This window comes from Callospermophilus lateralis, chromosome 10 (assembly GCF_048772815.1).
Source record: "Callospermophilus lateralis isolate mCalLat2 chromosome 10, mCalLat2.hap1, whole genome shotgun sequence".
NCBI lineage: Eukaryota > Metazoa > Chordata > Mammalia > Rodentia > Sciuridae > Callospermophilus > Callospermophilus lateralis.
Genome location: NC_135314.1, coordinates 93916803 through 93940374, shown reverse-complemented (window position 1 = coordinate 93940374; position 23572 = coordinate 93916803). Strand labels below are relative to the sequence as shown.

The 23572-nt window shown below is 41.0% G+C and overlaps 1 protein-coding gene across 8 annotated transcripts in view; it reads right to left on the bottom strand.

Moving 5' to 3' along the window:
* Positions 1–23572, bottom strand: part of Tnik (TRAF2 and NCK interacting kinase) — a 374517-nt gene that overhangs the window by 9384 nt on the left and 341561 nt on the right. For 4 of the 8 annotated variants that reach the window (XM_076867738.2, XM_076867740.2, XM_076867741.2 and 1 more), the window contains 6 exons: positions 18904–19033; positions 12556–12720; positions 11417–11528; positions 10415–10585; positions 8667–8810; positions 3932–4066 (listed from right to left, as the gene is read on the bottom strand). In XM_076867738.2, the coding sequence (XP_076723853.1) occupies positions 3932–4066; positions 8667–8810; positions 10415–10585; positions 11417–11528; positions 12556–12720; positions 18904–19033 (857 nt within the window). Of the gene's footprint in view, positions 1–3931; positions 4067–8666; positions 8811–10414; positions 10586–11143; positions 11231–11416; positions 11529–12555; positions 12721–18903; positions 19034–23572 lie in introns of all 8 variants that reach the window. The other 4 variants (XM_076867736.2, XM_076867737.2, XM_076867739.2 and 1 more) reach the window with 2 other exon arrangements.

The following is a 23572-nucleotide window of genomic DNA, read 5'->3' as shown; positions in this document are numbered from 1 at the left end:
GTAGTTATATAATCTTAGTTTTTGTACATAGCATTTGATCACTAGGAATATTACAAATGCCAAGTAATAAAGGTAAAACACTGAAAGAAATTCCTAAAAGTTTTATGAGAGAAGTATCTAGAAATAGCTTTCAAACCGTTTCCATAGTAGTACTTAAACTACATTGTTTTCCTATGAATGCAGGGTCTATTTCCCCCCAAAAGAAGCCTACACTCTAAAAGAAGACCAAATGGGCATATGAATCTGCATTCTTCCTGGTAAGAATAATGAGATGCTTGTTTGATATTCTGCCAAATAATCAGATTACAAACAAGAAAAAAAAATAGAATTCTAGGGTATCTTATTAGCAAGTACTGAACAATTCTGAATCTCACAAAATGCACAGTGGAGCAGAGAAGAGCTTGTACCTTCCCATCTTGCTATGGAAAAATGCTCCCCCATGTGGTCTAGTTTGTGAATAATACTGTGTCTTTTGAGCATCCATTCCTGTCTTTAGAAATACCACTTGTTTCTCTGTGCATTGCCTATGCTAGATTTGACTGCAGCTGTGGTCACATATGTTTACAGGCATTTAATGTTTATTTTTTTTCAACACCTGCTTTAAATGCATACTAATAAGCTCACTGTGTTGTAAGGATAATTAAAAAAATAAAACCCAAATAATGTTGATAAATAGTGGGGGCTTATCTCTTTAGGCACTAGAATCTTCAGGTTCACTATATAGCACCAATGCTTCCTAGTGTCAAGGTATCTGGAAAGGTCACTTGAAATGAAATTAGAGGAAAGGTACATGAAGACTTTGCTTCAGAATAGTCCCCTCTTTAGTTGGCAGAAGACAACATACTGGGGTTCTTGCCAGGACGGGCCAGGATAAATGACCGAATTCTTGCTTTCTGAGCTCTTCTGTAGCATGGCCTGTTTCATACTCTGTCTTTAACACACCTAAGTAGCTTTCAACCTCTGTCACATAACAGACACGACTGGACCAGCTCTTCAGGTAACAATTTCAACTGTGCACTATGCTTTTCTGTCACTATGTCACAGACACTTTTGAAGTGAAGGTGTGGAAAGCTACTCTGCTGCTCCTTTATGGATACTCCTTACATTAAATAATCCATCTTATCCAGGTCACATTTAACAACCTCCACACATTCTCTTATTTTTAATCAACTTTGAACATATGTTATAGAAACATATTTTTAAAAGTCAAATGGTCATATAAGGCTTATGAAAAACAAGTCCCTGCCTCAGTCCCAAGTCCTGTTTCCCATAAATACTTGCAAATTTTTTAACTCCTTATTTGGCAATTTATTTCCAGATTTCCAAGTAATGTGCTTATTCAGTTTTTTTTTTATTTTCTTCAATTGTAGACACTATCTACCAAACCTCACAGTAAGAAAAGGGTATAGTTTCTTATATAATCTCCTTTTATCTCTTCATACACATAAATCACTTTCTCCCTCAGACCTCCAACATAGTTAGAGTTTATATTTTTGGTTAAAGCAACATGAAGTGTTCAAATTGTCAGTGTTCACAGCTGGGGCATGTGATATACCATAATTACATTTCCTTAATTTTTCCTCACTACCCTATTTTACCTACTCTAAGCATGTGTAAACTTTGTGCTAAGACACACCTTTTATCATGGTCAACCGCAGCAGGGAATCCATTGGTACCATTTTATTTTTCTTGAAGTCACCTCTCCTGGAATCCTGCATCATCCTACTGAGCTGAGACTGATTTCTTTCTAGGCTAGTGGTAGAGTTATCATTTTGGTTCCTTTCACCATTATTCTGGGTATTTTCTTCATCTTTTTCCTGGATTACCAGGTTTAGTTCTTCATTTTGGTGGAACACATCTTCTAGTAGCTTCTGAGCATGGTGTGTGAAATTTTCATTTTAGAGACCCTGCATACCTGAAAATGTGTTCATTCTGCACCAAAGTTGATCAATGGTTTGATGATATGATGATTAATTTTATTTGTCAGCTTGACTGGGCTACAGGGTGCCCAAATATTTGGTCAATCATTATTCTGCATGTGTCTGGGAAGGCATTTCTAAATGAGAGCAGACTTTCCTCCCCAGAATAGGTGGGTATAATTTGATCAATTGAACACTTGGATAAAAGCAAAAGTCTGCATCCTCTTGCCTGACTGAGCTGGGAACTTAGTCTTTTCTGGCCTTTGGACTCAGGCTGCATCACCAGTTCTTCTTGGATCTTGAGCTTGCTGGCTTTTGAACTGGAACTACAAGATTGGCTCCCCTGGGTCTCCAGTTTGCTGACTGCAGGGACTTCATGGTCTCATCATCATGTGAGCCAATTCCTTATAATACATACACACACACACACACACACACACACACACACAAACACATGAACCCCAATACTGACAGTTACAAAATATAAGTTAAAAATAATTCTGGCTTCAGATTTTGAAGGCAGAAGTTTTAAACTTCCAGGATTGCTGTTGAGAAGTACCAAGGCTCTGTTTCTGTATCTACTATATATAAAATGTTTATCAATTTCCTTAGAATACAGAAACTTTAAGGACTTCTGCCATCTTGGTACTGAAATATCCAGTTGGTGAGCCTTCTTTGAAGTCTTTTTTTTTTTTAAGTAAGTACACTGGGTACTCAGAATCCTTTTAATCTGGGATGTCAAGGCCTTCGGTTCTAGAAAAGTTTTTTATATTCTTCTTTTTTTCCCTCTTTTCTAAGTCTCAGATTTTGAACATCTGGGTTGATTTTTTTCTTCTCTTTTTCTTTCCTTTCCCTTTTCTTTTATTCTTCTTTCTAGGACATTTCCTCATCTTTATCTTTCAACATTTCTATTAAAATTTTTATTTCTGCCAATGTGCGACAGAACTAAGATTGGTTTCTTAATGATCTCTCCCCACCTGCTCTCCCTTTCTAAACAGCCCTATTCTTCTGTTACCGAAACAATTTTTCTAATCCTCTAAAATTCTTTCCTTCCTTTCCTCCCTATATTTTCTTCACTCCTCATTATCTTTGTTTATTCTAAGGTCCTTACATTCTGTTTCACTTTCCTTCATGTTCCATGTCTCCACTTATTTATAGGAGCATCTATCAGCTGCTGGGCTTCACTGCTGAGTAGCTAGGTAGCAGGCCTTTTTCTTCATGACTTCAAATGTTAGTACCTGTACATCTTTTCTTTCTGGCCATTAGTTTCTGCAAAGACAAGTCTTTCAAACTCTTCCTTGAGAATATGATCATCATCATGGTTGCCAACACTTTGGGAGCTAAAGAGGCAAAGGGAGGGTCATGCATATGTATGCCCTCACAAGGATGCCCACCATCAACTGGCCATGTAAACCTTTCCCTTTTGCTATAGTGAGGGAGGGAGCACTCTGCCTACTGGGTAGGTCCTGGGTCCTGGAGGCCTTGCTGTTGATCTGCTTCCCCCAAATCCTTCCTTTTTTCAGGAAAAGGACCTACGTTATAACTCTGCCTCAGATTCTCCTGGGCCCTCAGTCCCTGGGCCTTTCTGTGTTCTGCAGAGTGACTGGATTATTTTGATAATTTTCCCCACTATAGGTTTAGCATTTCCTGGTCTGCTAGGTCTGTTCCTCTTGTTCACTTTCATTGACATCTATTATTTGCTGGCTTCTCTCCTCTTGGTCCCTTTGACCTTGTAGACTTAGTACATTTTTATTCTTTTAATGTGTCCTTGGGAGGAAGTACCTATAAAAGTTCAAACTGGAGCCTAGGACTTAATTCTGAATGCTTCCTTGGAACTTCCCAAATTTGACTTTCGGGGGGAATAATTCGAATATACTTTTAGGTTCCAGCAACATCTTAAGCTAGTCACACAGGCATCATCAATATCTGACTGAAAAACTGAATGAAACTTAACTGAATAACTCTGACAAAGTAAATGCACTGAATCTGCAATCCCGTGTCTGGAGACTTACCAACTTTGTAATGTATACAGCCTTCCAGGTCCCCGACGGTGATCCAGCCTTGCTTCTTTTCCACTTCTGGATCATTGTGTAATATTCTGTTTCTTAACCATGAAAGGTAGTAAACTCGCAGCTTATTCTTCTTTCCTGTTGAAACAGCAGAGCTTTAATTCCAAGTCCCTGTAATAGGTTTTTTTCCCTCCTCCCTTACCTCCACTTTTTTTTTCATCTTTTTGTTTACAGTTTGTGTGTGTGAGAGTGTAATAACCAGCATCCCCCGTGCTTTACAATTAAAGTGTTTTCTCTAGCAGGACTTGTGGTTTAAACAGCTCCAAGTGTTTTGGACAAATTACAAAATCACAATCTGTCTTTATTTTCAGGTGGTTTCTTACTTGAGCAAGCTGCTCTTATTCTCTCTTGCCAGCATCTGCTAAACTCACTAAGACCCAAGTCTGCAACAGCGTGGCTGATCATAGTTTCAGGACATTCTAGATCTGAGCCCATGAAGCAGCGTTGACAGCTGAGCGATTTAGCCCCTCACGAGTCCCGTCTTTCCCTCACGCTCTGACCTGGCAGTGGATGGCAATGGAAAGCCTCTTCTCTATACCTTGAACCTACTTTGTCCTACGATCCCAGATGTGGAATACCTATAAAAACTTAAACTACTGTAGACAATATAATTATATACAGATAAAAACTATTTTTGCAATAATTATAATATATAAATTAATACCAATGAACACTAGAATATAGAAGCTCTAGATTATGATTTCTAACTTACTTTAATGCATCTGTGTCAATTTCACTGAAATATTTGCAGAATTAAAAACTGGGGACTTAGTGAATTAGAGATGACAATTGTTAGTGGCTTTATGTAACTAACGAAAAAAAGGATTTTAGAAGGAGACAGGGAGACAAGTTCAACAAAGGCAGTTTGGGTTCAGAAATTGATATTGGACAGGTTCAAGGGGCTGTGGTCACTGAAAAAAACATGGGAAAGAAGAAAAAAGAGGTGTATCTGGAAACAACTTAGAAGCTCCTTTTGCTAAAGTGATCTGGAGTAAAGAATTCCTAGGATGGTAAGAAAACCACTGGGGGCTGGGGATGTGGCTCAAGCCGTAGCGTGCTCGCCTGGCATGCGTACAGCCGGGTTCGATCCTCAGCACCACATACAAACAAAGATGTTGTGTCCGCCAAAAACTAAAAAATAAATATCAAGGTTCTCTCTCTCTCTCTCTCTCAAAAAAAAAAAAAAAATTAAAAAACCAAAAAAACCACTGGATTGCAGGAAGAGCATGCAAAGAGGAAAATGGAGATTATCTCCATTAGATTATCTGAGGAGCACTGGGGCGGCTCTTCCTAAGTAGTGAGAAATATAGGCATGTAGGTTTTACTTCTAGAAAACTTATTTTCCTTTGATTTATCTTTGTCTTTAAAGATGTTTTACATTTCACAGGTGTGATATATACCAGAAGAACAGAATCCATGCGCTGGATTTGACACAAGAGTTGGAGCATTCGGACCTGAAATCCAGGAGTCATGATGCAGTGGCTATTCGCCTTTGTAACCAGAAGGTAGAACATGCGTTGCTCAGGACAGCCAGGAGGGGCAGGGACACCAGTGCTTCCTCCTTTCTATGACACTATGGATCCAAGGGCAACTCAAGCACCTTGTGCTCCTATTTTAATTTTCTCTTTTCCCCATCTGTGCCTCATGATAACAGGAAATAGTTAAGAATGAGGATGTGCTACTAACAACATAATAAAGCCCGAACATGAATTTTCTGGTAGCATTTCCACTTTGGGTAGATGATTGACAGACATGTGCTTCTAATTTTGATTTGGTAATGTAGCAATCAAAAAAGCAATTAACCAGAACAAAGGACTACACAGAATTAAATTCAGTTCACAATACAGGAAGAATTGACTTGGTTAACCCATTTTGGGGAAGGATAAAACAAGTCCTCCGCCAGGCACAGGGGCGTACAATTGTAATCCCAGTGATTCGGAAGCCTGAGGCAGGAGGATTGCAAGTTCAAGGTCAGCCTCAGCAAGTTGGCAAGGCCCTTGGCAATTTAGTGAAACTTTGTCCCAAAATAAATAAAAACTGGGGCTGGGGATGTAGCTCAGTGGTGGAGCACTCCTCAATTCAATCTCTAGTCCCAAAACCAAACCAAACAAAGCAAAACAAATCTCTAAGCATTCAGTGGAAAGGTAAATAAACAGGGAACTGGGGTGTCAAGTGAAGCATTTTCTCCAAATATAAAGTACAGTTGAAGAGTTAAACTTTCTTTGAGGTTCAGTGCAAGGTTGCATTGTCTCTGTGTGGTGAAAGCTGAGTGTAGATCCCTGTTCACAAACTTGGTTGTATGATGGAAACCCCTCGGGAGCTCAGAATGCAGTGCATGCCTGGGCCCCACTCCCAGAGGTCCTGACCCTGGTCTGGGGTGCAGCTTTTATTTTCACTTCTCCCTAGGTAACTCCATATGTAGATGGGCTGGGAGGGAGAGGGGCATTTGCTAAACTCCTTCAAGGATTATGAGAAAGAAAAAAAAAAAAATCCTTCCTTTCAACAAACACAGACTCTTTCAGGATGCATTTTACCAATAATAAGGTTTTCAGGGCTGGAGTTGTGGCTCAGTGATAGAACACTTGCTGGCATATGATGAGGCCCTGGGTTCTATCTTCAGCACCACATATAAATAAATAAAACAAAAGATCCGTTGACAACTAATATGTATGTTTATATATATTTATATATATTAAAAAAATAATAAGGCTTTCGCTTTTATCTCCAACCTTTTTTTTCTTTTTTTTTTTATTGGTTGTTCAAAACATTACAAAGCTCATGACATATCATCTTTCATACATTTGATTCAAGTGAGTTATGAACTTCCATTTTTACCCCAAATACAAATTGCAGAATCACATCAGTTACACATTCACAATTTTTACATAATGCCATATTAGTAACTGCTGTATTCTGCTGCCTTTCCTATCCCCTACTATCCCCTCTCCCCTCCCCTCCCATCTTCCCTCTCTACCTCATCTGTTGTTGTTCAGTTCTCTCCCTTGTTTCCCCCGCCTTTACCCTCACAACCTCTTATATGTGATTTCGTATAACGTTGAGGGTTTCCTTCCGTTTCCATGCAATTTCCCTTCTCTCTCCCTTTCCCTCCCACCACTCATCTCAGTTTAATGTTAATCTTTTCCTCATGCTCTTCCTCCCTGCTCAGTTCTTAGTTGCTCTCCTTAAATCAAAGAAGACATTTGGCATTTGTTTTTTAAGGGTTGGCTAGCTTCACTTAGCATAATCTGCTCTAATGCCATCCATTTCCCTGCAAATTCCATGATTTTGTCATTTTTTAGTGCTGCATAATACTCCATTGTGTATAAATGCCACATTTTTTTTATCCATTCATCTATTGAAGGGCATCTAGGTTGGTTCCACAGTCTAGCTATTGTGAATTGTGCTGCTATGATCATTGATGTGGCAGTATCCCTATAGTACGCTCTTTTAAGGTCCTCAGGGAATAGTCCGAGGAGGACGATAGCTGGGTCAAATGGTGGTTCCATTCCCAGCTTTCCCAGGAATCTCCATACTGTTTTCCATATTGGCCACACCAATTTGCAGTCCCACCAGCAATGTACAAGTGTACCCTTTTCCCCACATGCTCGCCAGCACTTATTGTTGTTTGACTTCATAATGGCTGCCAATCTTACTGGAGTGAGATGGTATCTTAGGGTGGTTTTGATTTGCATTTCTCTGACTGCTAGAGATGGTGAGCATTTTTTCATGTACTTATTGATTGATTGTATGTCCTCCTCTGAGAAGTGTCTGTTCAGGTCCTTGGCCCATTTGTTGATTGGGTTATTTGTTATCTTATTGTTTAATTTTTTGAGTTCTTTGTATATTCTGGAAACTAGGGCTCTATATGAAGTGTGAGGAGTAAAGATTTGTTCCCAGGATGTAGGCTCCCTATTTACTTCTCTTATTGTTTCTCTTGCTGAGAAAAAACTTTTTAGTTTAAGTAAGTCCCATTTGTTTATTCTTGTTATTAACTCTTGGGCTATGGGCGTCCTATTAAGGAATTTGGAGCCCGACCCCACAATATGTAGATCAGAGCCAACTTTTTCTTCTATCAGGCGCAGGGTCTCTGATTTGATATCAAGCTCTTTGATCCATTTTGAGTTAACTTTTGTGCATGGCGAGAGAAAGGGATTCAAAAGGGATTAAAAAAAAAAGAAAAAGAAAAAGAAAAAGAAAAATCTCTTTGGGAACCTGGAAGAGCTGCAGAGTGTAGCAGTCATGACTGGCTCCCTCTGCTTTGAAGACTTGATTACCCCAAAGGTCCAGCTGCACTTTCCAAGATATCAATGGACCACAAGTGGGAGAAGAGAATAGCTCAGAGAAATTTCTGCTTACTCAATTCTCCTCCCAGGAGCCTACATTTTGACATTCTCCATCTCAGGATGCTGGCATCTTTAAAAAAAAATCCTTGCCGAGTCCTGATAGAGGTAAAGAACCATGAATACACAGCTTTTGTGGAACATTTTGTGTCACTCAGATTTAATGCAGAGGTGAGAGGCTTCCCAATGGGTGATCTCACGCTGGCCACCCTGTTACCACTTTCTGTGCTGCTTCTTGGACAGGAATGGCAGAGTTTCGAATTTCTTCAGGAACGAGGTAATTACCTTTCCCACTTGCACAGACGTGGGGAACCATGGTGATCCACCTGGTAACATACCTGATATTGTTACAAGAACATTTAGTCCCTCTAGCACATCCATCTGCTGAAATCGTCTCCGGTTGATCAGATTATACACTTTGCCTTGCCCACTTCGGTCCAAAAGCATCAGACCATTTTCGGTTCCCACCAGAAGGTTTACACCTGCAAATTTAAGAAACACCCTAAGACTGACTTTCTGTGAGCTTTGACCTTCTGCATCTGGGGTTCCCGTAACACCTAAGGAACTGCTTTGTAAATATAAATAATGGGCAAGTCACCACTACAGTAGGGAGTGTAGAAACTCCGGCATAGTAATTAAATCACTGTTCCTCTAGTAATGGAATTACAGTTTTCTTTTATAAAGTGGTAGCTGCATTCATTACATCGAGCCATTTACTACCTAACGCAGAGAAACCTTGTCAAGAGGAGCCTTAGGCACAGCTATGAAGGTGGCACAATTTCCCTTTATTTCCTTCCTGTAACAACCGCCTCTTTCGTGGCTTCCCTTAAATAATCCACTTCTCTTTCCCCAGTGTTCACCCACATTTACTCATGCAGTTATTTCTCAGGAACCTAACTATCCACCTTGGGCATCCAATAGAGTTTCCATTTCTATGCTCCATGGGAACAAAAGCCCTTCCTCCTCCTCAAATCAAAATTTGACTCTCTTATGTCCTCTACACTCCAGGCTCAGCTTCCTGTTGGGGAAATAGGACATCCAGAGAGGGTGTTAACAGATCACATGAACCCTGACTTTAAGAGAGTTCTCAGGGGTCTAATGCTCGTCCATCCTACCTGGCACGCAGTTACCCTGATTGCAAAAGCTCTGGCAGGTGAGTGGTCTTATCTGGACAGTTTAGCATCCTAAAGATTCACACTTCAAGACATCAGTCATCCACCCACCACAACATACATACGTCAAGAGGTTCACTGCACAGTGGACTATATTCATAAATATGTCCCTTTTGAACCCCTCTTCTTGGTACTTCTATCTTCTGAGAACATGTCTGCTCTTTCACCCACCCGTCAAGCCTTGCCATATGAACTGTGGCTATCTTGCTGTCCTGTCTCATCCCCAGAGGACAGAGCTGTCATGCCTCTTAGGAAACGATCCCCAGACTGCACACTTTTCTTGCTAATATCCCAAATGCTTTTAGTTGAAGGCCTAGATGGATACAGATGGGCCATGTCCTGATCTGCCTGTGATGCTTACAGTAACCCAGACCAGGGCTTTGATAGACTCTCATCATGCCTATATTGAGTAGGAGGTCAGCTAACACCTGCAGATCACTTCCACGAGAATTGCACATGGATGATGCCAACTAGAAGGCAAGGCTCATCACTTGTTGTTCGTTTCAAGTTCTCTTACTACTGATGGTATGGCCTTGGGGCATTCACTAAATCATCCTGCACTGGAGCTGTGAAATGAAGGTATAGCCATCTCCCCTTTGCAGGATGCTGCAGGGATCACAGAGACAGAATGTGGGGCACATCACCCCAATGGGAATACAATGGGCGTGTAAGAAGTGGTGACTGGTTCTGTGGTCGCCTTTCGCCCATCGCTATAGAAATCATCCTTGGCATTAGGTTGGTAGGGTTTAGGTTCTCTCTACATACAGCACTGCTTTTGGTTTCTCTGGAGGCCAAGATAGTCCCAGGCTGCTAACCCCTCCCATTCAATTAGTGTTTCCTCATGGTAAAATCCACAGGCATTTGACGTTTGAGGGCCAATTCATTAATGAACAAGGACAAAAGTACCGACGTACCCCACAGAGCCGCACAAAGTATTTCTGAGTTGAATCGTTTCTTGTATTTTCTGATTTCCGGTGTGTCGCTATGAGGTCGAATGTTGGTTGGGTTTACATTTACCACAGAAATCTTTCTTGCTTCATTGAGCTTGGCCTGTTCTTGCCTAAGAAGTTCGCTAGTAAACAGAGCTTTGAGAAAAAGAATCAGAAAAATCAATGGCATCTTAAAAGATAACCAGTGGAGATTTGGAGAAGGGGCTTCAAAACACTGATTTCCCCTTGTTTAGTATGTATTATAGGAAGGGCACAGAAACTCTGAAATTATACCTCTTTTACTCTTTTTTTAGTAGAATAAAGCGTAAGTCATAGAAGCATATGCTTTATAAACACACTTAGGGCTTTAGGTGTGATTCATGGGGTTATTCATAAAATATGACCATGCCCCATTCACTAGCCAAACAGCCTTACAGATACTATTTGAATGAAAATTAATATTAATCTCATAAAATTAAATGTATCATCACCACCTCCTGTAAATATATGCATGTAAGACTGATTTTGGAAATTTCACATTCTCAATAGGAAAGTTGGCCTACGGTGACTTTAATGATTAGTGAGTTACGAAAGTTCAGAAAGCAAGTCCAGGCTCCAAGTCAGCCAGGCTTCTGTGGTGGGAAGCGCACACCTAGAACTCAACACAATCCAACACACACTTATTAAATATCTACTGCGTGCATAGCATTGTACCCAGAAATTGTTTTTGGGAAATATGTGGTAAGTTCAGAGATCGCTGGGGAACAGCTTTTCCTAGGGCTCCTGGATACCTCTGGATTCCTACCAGAAGCAAAATAGAAAAGATGGGGTGGGAGGAAGGAGAGAGATTTGTTTTAGATCTTCCTTTTAAGGCATGGCCTAAGCATTAAATGGCTTAACTAATGAAATAATGATTAATTTTATCATCAGGCCACACCAGAAAGAAAATTGATTTGCTGCTTAAAAAACCAGGGCCTTCTCACTTACCTGCAGCAGATGATTCTTCATCCTCTTCGTCTTCATCAGTGGGAGATGTCTGGTATACTCTGGGGTCCACAAAGGGGGTGAAGGAGGCTTTGGTGCTGCTTCCCATACCATACTGCTCAATAAACAGGGAGATCAGGAAAAATGGGTAAATAAATACTGCAGGAACAGACAGTGCTAATAATACCTTGTGTGGGCTTTACAATGGCTGCAGACTCCTCAATCTGTTCAGCTTCACACACCCAACCCCCTGCCAAAGTGTGTGCTTCTCTTCAATTGCTCTTGGTATTGGTGGCTGATGAGCCAGTTTGCACTTGTAGGGCTTCATCAACTATCAGACTCTAAGAGTTGTAGCAAGAAAATGAGGTTTTGGATGACATATAGCACCTCAGTATCTTACCTGGAAGATAACATTTTATCTTTAAGTAAAAGCAATCTCATGTTGGTCAAATGGTCCTAAGCTGACACAATGGGCAATAAGCTAGTAAAAGCATGTCTACACAGCAGCATGTCACCCTGGGCACACAGTCAACCTGAGAGGTTCCCTGTTGGAGGGGTGGCCTTTGGGTCCTTCCACTGAGGCTGGGCTGTATGTGAGCTGGCACTGGCTCCAAGCACTGCAATAGGATGCTGTACTTTCCAATGTGCCCCGTGTTCTTTTCCTTGGGGCATGCAAAGCTCATCTGCTTATAACTTTGAAATCCAAAGCAGACATCATAAAAATCCAGTGTGTGGACAATGTCAGAAGCCAAAGTGCATAGGCTTTAGAAACACACTTAGGGCTTTTGGTGTGATTCATGGGGATATTCATGAAATATGACCATGCCCCATGAACTCATCCAAATGGTCAATGACCCCTATGAGCATTGCCTAACAGATTTTTCTACCACTGGCTTGTGGCACAGGAGCTCTACCCTAAACTAGCTGTGCACCTCGGGTAAGTTACTTCATCTCTCCGAGACTCAGTACTTTCATCTATAAAAACAGGCACTGGTCCAGACCATATCTGAAAACTTTTCACTACTCTGTGTCTATGATTTCTCCTCCTGAATATCTGTACCCACAGCTGAATACTAGAAACCAACCCACACACTGTGAGGAGTTTGGCAAGGCCTGATTCTTGAAGAGAACCCAGCACCTACTTCAGTCCCAGTGTCCATCTCCTGGGGATGGGTGGAGACGCGTCCCAGGCCCTCGGTGGGGGTCCCAGCCGGGGAGTGGCTCTGCTGCACCAGGTCAGGGAGATTGATGTGGCCGGCAAAGCCATTGCTGTCACTGTGGCCAGATCGCTTCTTCTCTCCAGCCGTCTGAGGAGCACGACACAGGGCGGTCATTAGAGAAGGAAGAAAGTGCCCTAGAGCAATGTCACCCCTCACTCAGTCCAGGGACCAAGGACTCCAAACTGACTGACTGGGATGTGGGAAGGTAATATTCACATTTCTATCTTAAGAAATTTTTTTTTTAAAAATTAAGCTTTGCTAATATTTACTAAATGGATTGACCCCGAGCCTAATGCTCCTGCGTGAGGGACAGTCATGTGTGGTGTGAGGGTCTCCTGTGAGGAGACAGGGACGTTGCCAGTGAAGTTTCTCTGTGAAGTTTCTCTTCACAGTGTGTGTGTGTGTGTGTGTGTGTGTGTGTGTGTGTGTGTGTACAGGCTTGTGCACACACTACTGGTTAATTGGATTTACACACCATATTTTGAGGTTACCACGAAACAAACACACAACACAGATCCATGACCTGAAATATTGCTGGTAAGGAGCAGCGGCCTGTAGCAATACTAACAATCCCCCTACAACTGTTTTCTAAGGAAATGCGGAGATCAGACTTACCCAACAGGGCTCTTTGTCACTCACAAGGTCAAAATAATAATGAACTAATCAGATCTGACAGAGGTTGCAAAGAAACATTAAAATGATCTAGAAGACTGAAAATAGGGATTTATATCCACTATCATTAATGTCCAGTTTCTCCGCAAGTAACGATGGTGCTTTGTGATGTAGGCAGTAAAGAAACGAAGTCATGGTGACTAAACGAAGCATTTGAAATACTGTTTATAGTATCTCTTTTAATGTTCTTAAGGGTACTTTTATAATACATGTATTCACGCAGCAGGACGACCACCGAGTATGCTCTATGTGGATGCTCTGAAATTTTTACTGACAGGGTTATATGCTCTAACACATTTGGAAAACACTGCTCTGGTGAGCAGTCTTTTGTCCAAAATCCTGGGGATGAAGACAGGATTAAAGAACAGTTCTGGTCCCCAAAAGCCAGTGCCCGTATCATAGGCCTGGCTAGTCTCACACTTCTTTATTTTTTCCTCCTATGTAACTATAATTTAGTGCCCATTCACAATCCTTTCCCCATCTCTGAAGCCTCTTAAAACTACCATTCTACCCTAATTTTTTATGAGATCAACTTTTTTAGATTCCATGTATGAGTGAGATCATGTGGTGCTTGTCTTTCTGTGCCTGATTTCATTCACTGATCATAATTATCCCCAGTTCCATCCATCTTGTCACAAAGGCAGGATTTCATCCTTTTCGTGGCTGAATGGTACACTCCACTGTGTACACGTACCACATGTTCTTTAACCTTCATCAGATGAAGGGCACGGAAGTGGTTTCCATTTCTTGGCTATTGTGAAAAGTGTTGCTATAAACACTGGATGTCTCTTCATCGCACCAATTTCAGTTCCTTGGGATATATACCCAAGGATTGTTGATCATATGGAAGCTTTTTTTTTTTTTTTTTTTTTAATCTTTTGAGGCATTTCTATACTCTTTTCCACCATGGCTGTACCAATTTACATTCCCATCATCAGTGTTTCAGAGTCCTCTTGTCTCCACATCCTTTCTAGTACTTATTAACCTTAGTCTTCTTGATAACAACCATTCTTTCTAGGGTGAGGGAATATCTTATTATGATCTTGATTTGTATTTCCCTATTGATTAGTGACAATAAATATTTTTATATATGCCTGTTGGCCATTTGTAAGTCTTCTTTGGGGACATGTCTCTTTAGAGTTACTGCCTATTTTTTGCTATGGAGGTTTTTGAGTTTCTTTATCTATCTTGGACATCGATCCTCATCAGAGGTAGTTTGCAGATGTTTTCTGCCATTCTGCAAGCCGGCTCTCTCCCTTTGCTGGGCATCATCCTGTGCTTTTTGATTTCACATGTGACTACCTCACTGGGAATTCTTAGAGGAGACCATAGTGATGGTTTTCTTCTCTGCCTTTTCTTTCTTTCATTCATCAGCTCAACACTTTCGAGTGCCTACTACGTGTGAAACTAAGTGTGCACTTGGAACAGCTGGACCAAGGCAGACACCCCCTCACTCTCTTTGGGGATGGTGAAGGACAGATGTTCATGTCAATCCTCTGACCATCTCGTTGACCTGGCTCCCTCCTCCCAGAGCCCGTCTTGGTCTCCAGTTACAGCACTGTACCTGCCTGTCTGCAAGTAAAAGCAGGCATTTAAACAGCCTCCTAAGCTCCTGAAAGGGTGCAGGCCACTGATGCACAGGGAAGCTTGTGGAATAACCGGAAGCCCAGTGTCCTCTGTCTCCTGGCGACACAATCCTGGACTACAGACTGCCCCCTGAGAGGGGCGTTTTTGAATTGATGTTGACACAGTGGTCATCTGGAGCTTGTACTAGTGCCTATTCCCAGAGTCAAACATTTCACCTTCTAGAGGCCATTTAGGGAGTTCAGTCCTAATTTATCTTCATGCTCCTGCTTTTCACACGCACTTCCCAATACTCCTGTTCAAATATGGAAAAGCTTTTTCCCATTTCCCCCCAATTTTCCAGTAGCATAAATCACACCTTGCCCCTTGATAATTTTTCAATCTTTCATGTACAGTAGCACTCAACCTCCAGCCAAAATCGATGCAGAAACATTAGTTAACACAGAAGGAGCGGAAGAGGCTAAGCAGGGAAGCAGTGATCCGGGAGTCTGCCCACTTCTGAGTCACTGCCCCTTGTTCATTCAAACAGAACCTCCTTATTAGATACCTTCTGTGTGCTGGGCACTCTGAAAAATAACAAGGGAAATGAACACCAGCCCTCCCCTGGAGGACCTCATTAGCAGAACCCCAATGGTGTCTCTGACCTTTATGTTCTGCTCATTCCCATAGGAATGGGAGCTAAGGCGTTCTGTACACTAACACGTCAGGTACTGAGCTGGGCGAACCACCTTGTGCAGAGTATTCCACTGGATCCTCACAATAATACCAAGAGTTAGCTTTTATCATTCCCATTTCACAGATGGAAAAAAAAAATCACAGTACAAGAAAGTCAATTAACTTGTCCCAAGTGACAAGAGTTCTAAGTGGTGACATTAGAGTTCAAATCTGGGCTATCTGGGGGCAGAACCCAAGAGCTCTGGGCTACACTACTATATAAGGGGCTGTCCTCCTGGCCACAGAAGTAGGCCCAGTGGTGGACACTTCAGGCAAGTGGGACCAGATTCCCGGTAATATGGAATACCCTGCCTGGGAGATACCAGCCAATCCCTGCCAGCAGATGAACTAGAATGTGGTGAATGTCTTCCAAAGGTGGGAAGAGAGGTGACCGCATCAGCAGGTGTGTGTGGGGGGGTGTGGAGAGAAAGAGAGAGGGGGGGAGAGAAGGAGGGAAGGAGGGAGGGAACGCTGGTTTGTCAGGAAAAAGAGGTCTTTCCATGGAAGACCTCCGAAGCTTTACTCCCCTATTCCTGGTATCTACCATTCTTCCACTTTTTTTTTTTCCTTAAGAGGTGTTCAAGTGGGTTCTCTCCCATAGCATTTGTGACTGAGAGGTCTTGTGATGGCAGTGTTCTGGCTCAGTGTTGTGGGTAGACACTGGAGAGATCCCAGCTGATTCCAAGAAGGTGCTATGGACAGAGGCCCGCTGAGTTCCACTGGGGACTTCAAGGAGAAAGGGAACCTGGAGCCAGACCAGGGGTCTGCTGGGAGAAGAATGAGCAGCCATGGGGAAGGGAGGACAGCAAGTCCAGCTGACAGCCTCCTGTAGACAAAATGGCAGATCACAGCTGGTGTGGCATGTTCTAGAACTAGATTAAAAATGTTCCTGTGGAGCTGTAGGATGGGAAAATTAGAACCACAGGGACAGGGGTGTGTGCTACACGGGGAATCTGTGGATCTGACAAGATCAGCGGTGGCAGAGCCAGTGTAAACTGACAGGACCCTCTATTTCCACTCACATGCAGAGAATGAGCTGAAGGCTGTGGATGTTCTTCTTGGGGGAATTGAACTAGAAGTTCAGTTTAGATTTTGAAGCTTAATCTTATTGCAGTAAGATCTTATTTTCCTATTTGTTAGGGATTTACTTTAGCCTGCATTTATCATTTTAATATGTCCTTTTAATGGATCTTAACATAAGGGTTGTGTGGTATTTAATTTCATGTCAATGTGACTGAGCCACAGGTACCCAGGTTAAACACTACTTCTGGATGAGTGTCTGAAAGTATTTCTGGAGATGAGATTAGCATTTGAACTGGTACACGCAGTAGATTATCATCCCCAAGTTGGGTGACATCAGTGTTTCTGCTGAGAGCATAAATAGAAAAAAAGGAGGAGGAAGAAAGAATGTGCCTCTTTTATTTTCTGGCCTCACACTTGAGTTGGGGTATCTTATCTCATCTTCACCTATTCTGCCAGCTTCCCTGGGTCTCCAGTTTCCAGATGGCCAATCATTGAACTTCTCAGCCTTAATCATCAAAAGCCACTTCTTCATAATCAATCTATATCTATAAATATTGTTTCTCTGGAGAACCCTGATTAATTCAGATTTTTATTTTAAAAGCCTATATTTGGGAAAAGCAGAATATAGAATCTGAGAGGACAGAAAGATTTGAGGGTCCCTCTCTGTAGATCAAATTCATTCAAGACACTGGTGAATATCTTTTCAAGGTGATTGGTTATGGTCATAGAATACTGGAGGGAGCCAACCAGATGTGGCCCACAATAGACCTGAAAATGTGCTTCAAAAATCTACTTGGAGGTCCTGACCATCATAAAGATGCAGGTAAATTTTAGGATACATTAGAAACTGGAATCCTTTTATTTGGAGTTAAAGAGAAACTCAGTCCAGAACATTCTCCCTCATGTTTTCTCAAGTGGCAAGCTATCGTGATAGAAGCCCTCTACACTTCCATTGAAATTATCCATTCACCACACTGGGAGATTTATCTACCAGCACTGCACAATGTCAACCTCAGTAGCCAAGTCCATTTTCCACTCAAGGCCTACGTGAAAGGATTCTTTAAAGCCTACTTGAAAGATTTGACAAGGCCATAAAATGAAATTCTAGCAAGTTGCTTTGTGAACTAGTCTTCTAGTTATAGCCCTACTGCCAATTATTACTTCAAAGGCCTTATTCATCTCCAAACTACAGTTCCCTTCTTTCTTACAAAAGTGAGATGCCCTCTGCCTTTTTACAGAGTCAAGTGTGCTATTGGGTTTTCCTAACTCTCTTCTGGCTGAAGAGGGAGAACGAGACATGATAAATGTTTATGTTTCACATAGAAGAGTAGGTTGTGAAAAGAAGTAAAAAGAGAATTCAGTCTATGGAGAGAGAGAAAGAAATAAAATAAAATAGTTAACCTCCATTGAACACTTAACTTTATTCACAAACCCATGTGACAACCTCAACTATCTTATAAGTGCTATTTATGAATTTTATAGATGTTAAAATGGATGCAAGGATAGGTCTACTTTTATTGCCCACTGTGACTAGTCATTATTATACATATTTTTTCCAAGTAGAGACCTGCTCTCAAACTTGCAATGGTGAATAATGAAGTGAAAAGAAAAAAAGGTGACTCTAATTTGTCAGGGCCTTTCTGGTTGGTTCAGACACAGTGGGGAGCCACTGCATGTTGGAAGGACCATAAAAGCACACATGTGCCTCCCAACAAATGAAATGATATTCCCAGAGTTAAAAAAAAAAAAGAAAAAGAAAAAAAGATTATCCAAAATGCTAAGGCACATTTTAAATCAGATCTGCATGTTTCTTTGTTCTTTCACCAAAATAATGTACTGGCTTTTAAAATGTTAATTTAATGAGATAAGATGGTATCACTACTTCTTGGAATTACTGAGAATTTTTTATAAGAAATCCACAAGGATAAAAACAAAACTACTGATGCTGCAGAGAGACCATTCATTTCTGCTTTCCTGTGGTAGGGAACATCTGGATTTGCCAGTTTAATATCCTGAGGCTCAAATTTTATATTCTGATTTGCATAACTCCTACCAAAGAATTTGAACTAATGTAATTAAATCACCCTGCAAAAGCTTAGAAGGATGCAGGAACGAAGGCAGCAGACAATTAAAATTACTCAACCATTAAGAAGCACAGGTTTTCCCCCCCAACTCCCCATGCTTAAAATACATGCTGAAAGCATTCTCTGTAAATGCTCTAATATAAAAACCACTTAAGAAATGCACTTCTTCTGCACAGTTATTATGCCAACTTACCTCTCTAATCATCAGGGTCCCTTCTCTTGAAATACTGCTGCTAAAGGTGTCTGCATGAGAGGTCTCCAGCCCATGGGTCCCGACCATTCCCACGTTGTACTGCTCATTGCTCCCCGGAGCCCCTGTTGGTCTGAAATGGGAAGGAACAGTACTGATGATTAGGTGTATTTGGGGAATACCATTTCCTGTCTACATTAATTATTTTTATTGTGGTAAAATATATATATAATAAAATTCACCATCTCGACTGTTTTCAAGTGTGCGTTCTCAGTGGCCTTAAGTACACTGCATATTAATTTCAATGTGCACTGATGCCTGGACTGGGGTCCCTGAGATGACTGAAACATCTTGTCCTATTCTCTACCCAGTGGCTAGAGTGAGTGGGCTTCTGGTATCCATGCAAAAAATGCTCTAGTTGGCTTTGAGGTCTATCAGGCTATTCATGACCTCTCTCCACCTCCACCTCCATCTCTGACTAGCAGACACCCCGACCTGCTTTAGCACTTGCTATTTCTGCTACTTGGAAAGCTCTTCCCCCTTTGGCTGACTCCTTTTCATTCATTTGATTTCATTTTAAATGATTTTTTTTTTTTCCTGAGAAGCCTAAATCATCTATGTCTTATTCTACTGGCCCCTCTGTTTTCTCTTCTCCCCTTTTCTTTAATAGTTCTCATCACAATGTGCAATTCTTTATCTCATTCTCTGTTCATTTTCTCCTTCTCTCTCCTTAGAATATACATTTGTGAGGCAGTCTTTGTCTCTCTGCTCATCATTATATACCCAGTACCCAGCATACAGCACATGCTAGGAGCACTTAAAGTTATTATAAGATAAATAGATTTTATGCTATTTATTAAAAATAGATATCAATTAAGAACACTGGTTCTTTGGGGCAGCCAAGAACTAGGATGGCTTAAGTCAAACAGTATTTAGCACTTCTTAAAATTTCTGCATTCAGTCCACACTGTGATATACTTTTTTTCTCTTGTTATTCTGCTGAAGACACAATGGAAGAAGCTAACAGGATGTGGACACGCTCAGTGGACACCCTCTATGGGGGCACAGACTGAGTTTCCTATATGTCCTGTGGCACAGGGCACAGCTCTAGGGCTCAACAAGGAGTAAATGATTGCCCACATGGGCTTCCCCTGGACTTCAGAAATCTGTGAAGTGCCTCATTCGCAGGACACAGGAATTCTCTGATTCAGGAGCTCCAGAAACCCAGAGCCTGGCAGGTGATACAGTTTCGGGTTTCAAGGCTACATTTTTGGTTTTCCTATTTTGATATCTGCCTCTATTTAAAAATGAGTATTTTTAAAACAGGAAAGGGATCAAGGTTTATTTCTCTCAGGTATATTAACGGCACCTTTTTATTATTTCTATTCTTCAATTTTAATTGTTTCGTATTTGAAAAATATCCGTGGCCTCTGGAATGAAAGTTCAAGGACCTGATGAAATATTCACTCTAAGAAGCAAGAAATATGCCCGATTTATGCCATCTCTGTGGCCAAGTAGACATATTTCAAGGATTTTCATCAAAAAGAGGTGAAAAGATGAGAGAGCTCGTGAGTCCAGACAAGAAAATGTATAGCAAGACGTTCACTTGGAAAAATCACTAAGCTGGGGCAGTGGGTTGAATGAACTCAATGCAGGCTAGGACGGATGTGTTTGGGAAGAAATTTCAAAGAAGTCTTTTCATTTTCAATATTTCAGTCCCAGGAAGGAGCTATTAATAGTGTTCCAGAGACTCAGAAAAAAAATTATCGTAATAATTTCTGGTATATCGATAGATGGGTAAATCAGACTAGTTCTCAAAACTGTGATTTCTTTGCTCACTTATTTGAAATTTAATTTTATCTGTCTCTTTCCTTTTCTTCTTAAATCCTTCTTTGGGACAAGCCAGTAAATCCATGAATGAAGTGTTTGTCAAGGGCCTTCCAGGCAAGGAGTCCCTCCTCCTCCTTGTCAGTTCAGACATCCTTTGTCACTGTCAGGGGCTGGGTGGATCTGGTGGCCATTGCCAGCTGACATTGAGCAGTCAGGGTCTTTGCTGCCATAGATGACCCCAGGAAGACCAAAGGTTGAGAGTATTTTGGCTCCACTTATTTTTCTACCAAGATAATGTTCTAATTCTATCCAGACATTTTAATCAGAACTATGTGAGTACAGATGAATTTCATGCAAAAAGTACTTTTAGAGCTAATTCCATCAAGGTAATTCCTCAATTCTCCACATATTTCAGTTAAACTATTCCCACTTTTTGCATTTTCATCATTATTTTACTAAAAATTATCACTGGTCCAATTCTTTTCTACATAAATTCATAGCAAACGTTTAATAGTCTTTTTTTTTTTTTATCCATATCCTCTTTCAAAGGCTTCAGTGTGTCACTACTTTTACCAAGTCCAATTTATTTGGATCAGTTCTGAAGGTTTAAATTTTACTGAGAGGATTTGATTTGTGTGTCAATTATTAATCAATAGCAAATTCTACAGTGTTCGTTTTAACTTTCATTGATGTTTTTACAGGGGCTATTATTTCCCCGGGACTTTTTTTTTTTTTTCCCAGTACTGGGGATTGAACCCAAGGGAGCTCCATCACTGAGCTACATACCAGCTCTTTCTATTTTTTATTTCAAGATAGGGTTGTGCTAAGTTGCTGAGACTGACCTTGAACTTCTTGTTCTCCAGCCTCAGCCTCCCAAGTAGCTATCACTACAGGTGTGCACCTCCATGCCTGGCTAACTGTTGATCACTCCCCACATCCTTCTTGCTCTCTTGGCTTTTGTATCATGACCTTTCTCTGGTTTTCCACTGACCCCTCTGTTCCTTACCTATTTCCTTCACGGGCTCTTCTTGAATGTTCGTAGGGTTCTTAGGATTCTGCTTCATTCTGCATAACCTTTTGGCATGCTCTTATCTATGACCTTTATTATAATCAGCCATTTACAGAATAATCCTAAATAAATAATCTAATCTCTTTACTCAGTAACTTATTCACTCAACTTCCTGTTGGATATTTCTACCTGGGTAGCAATTGACATCATCATCTTCCTCCTGACTTAGTGATCTCAGGGAGTGCCATTACTATGCTAGAAATTCCAAGCCATCCTGGATTCCTTTCTCTCATTCACCCCTCACATTCAGTCTAGTCCCTTCCTATCTACCTCCTAAACATGTCCCAAATATTTTCTGTCCTTTCTGTAATGTCCCAGTAAGGTCAGCTTCCTCTGTTACCTGAACAACAGTATTTTTGCTAGTTCCCCCATCTCTAGTCCTGTCCCCCAAGTCCTATTCAGTCATTCCACACAGCTGCAAAAGTGAGCTCTTGCAACACAAATTTGACCCTGTGACTTTTCTGCTTTTAACTTTTAGTGGCTCCTCATGAACCACAGGACAAACTCAAAGCCCCTCGCTCTGGCATAAAGGACTTCCATTATCTGGTCCTTGCCTCTCTCCCTAACCTGATTTTTAAATAAAATCCTGTTCCCCCATCTCCCCAACCCTAAAAACCCTAATGTAGAGTCGTTTCCTAAACACATTATACCATAAAACCCTTGATGAGTTTACTCTATTCCCTCTCCTTGTAGGTTCTTTTCTCTCTTCTGCTTTCCCCTGGCTAACTTAACCTTTATGTTGCAGTTCAGGCAACCCTAAACCCATCCCAGCCGGGGATGGTTCAGGCAGTCTCCACTCTGCTGTCACACTGTCCTGGGTGCACCTCTACCACTGAGCCAAGTCCACCCTTCTGCAATGATCAGATATCATTAGTATTGGCCTCTTCATGACAACACTGGTGTGGCATGTGAGTAGCACCTAGTAAATGTTTATTACATCACTAAAGGTCTTGGGTCAAAGGTTTTATTTAATGCTCCTAGTAGAGATTTCATTCAGGCTTACTGCCAAAATATATCCTTTCTGCAAATTGATGAATTGTTAACTATAAGGATAATTATTAGCATGTTTAAGTCCTAAATGACAATGGTAACTGTTGCCATTTTATAATTTAAAAAGTAACTCTGACACTGGGTTCACTAGGATGTGTAAGAGTAATTTTTATGAGTAGGTAGATATTAAAGGGGAACAACAAGTTTATTTAGATATGTTATAGAACTTTATAGCACAAAGAGTGAGCCTTAATGTATTTAAATTTTAAAAGCTCAGTGAGGATGTTGGAAGAGGCCAGGGAAAATGTAAACTGTGACAAGAGAATCTAACTACATCACAAATGAATGAACAACTCAGTGAGGAGGAATGGGGATGGGAAGGCAATTGACCTAAGGGACCTTGGAAATTCCAATAGAGGGGTGTCCTAAAATACCTCTCACCAGAACTCCTCAAAAGGGTCAAGCTCATCAAGACAATGACATTCTGAGAAACAGACACAGCCAGGAAGAATCTAAGGAGATATGGTAACTAAATGTAACATGGTAGCCTGGATGGGATCCTGGGAAGAAAAAAAGACATTATGGTAAAAAATAAGAAAAGCTGCATAAGCCATGGCTTTTCGTAAATAATGACCTATCAGTACTGGTTCACTACTTATCACATTTGTGCCATACTAACAATGGAGGAAACTGTGGGGAGAAAATGGTGGTGTAATAACAGGGCGGCTCTCTGTACCATCTCCTCAATTTTTCTGTAAATCTACAACTATTTTAAAATATAAA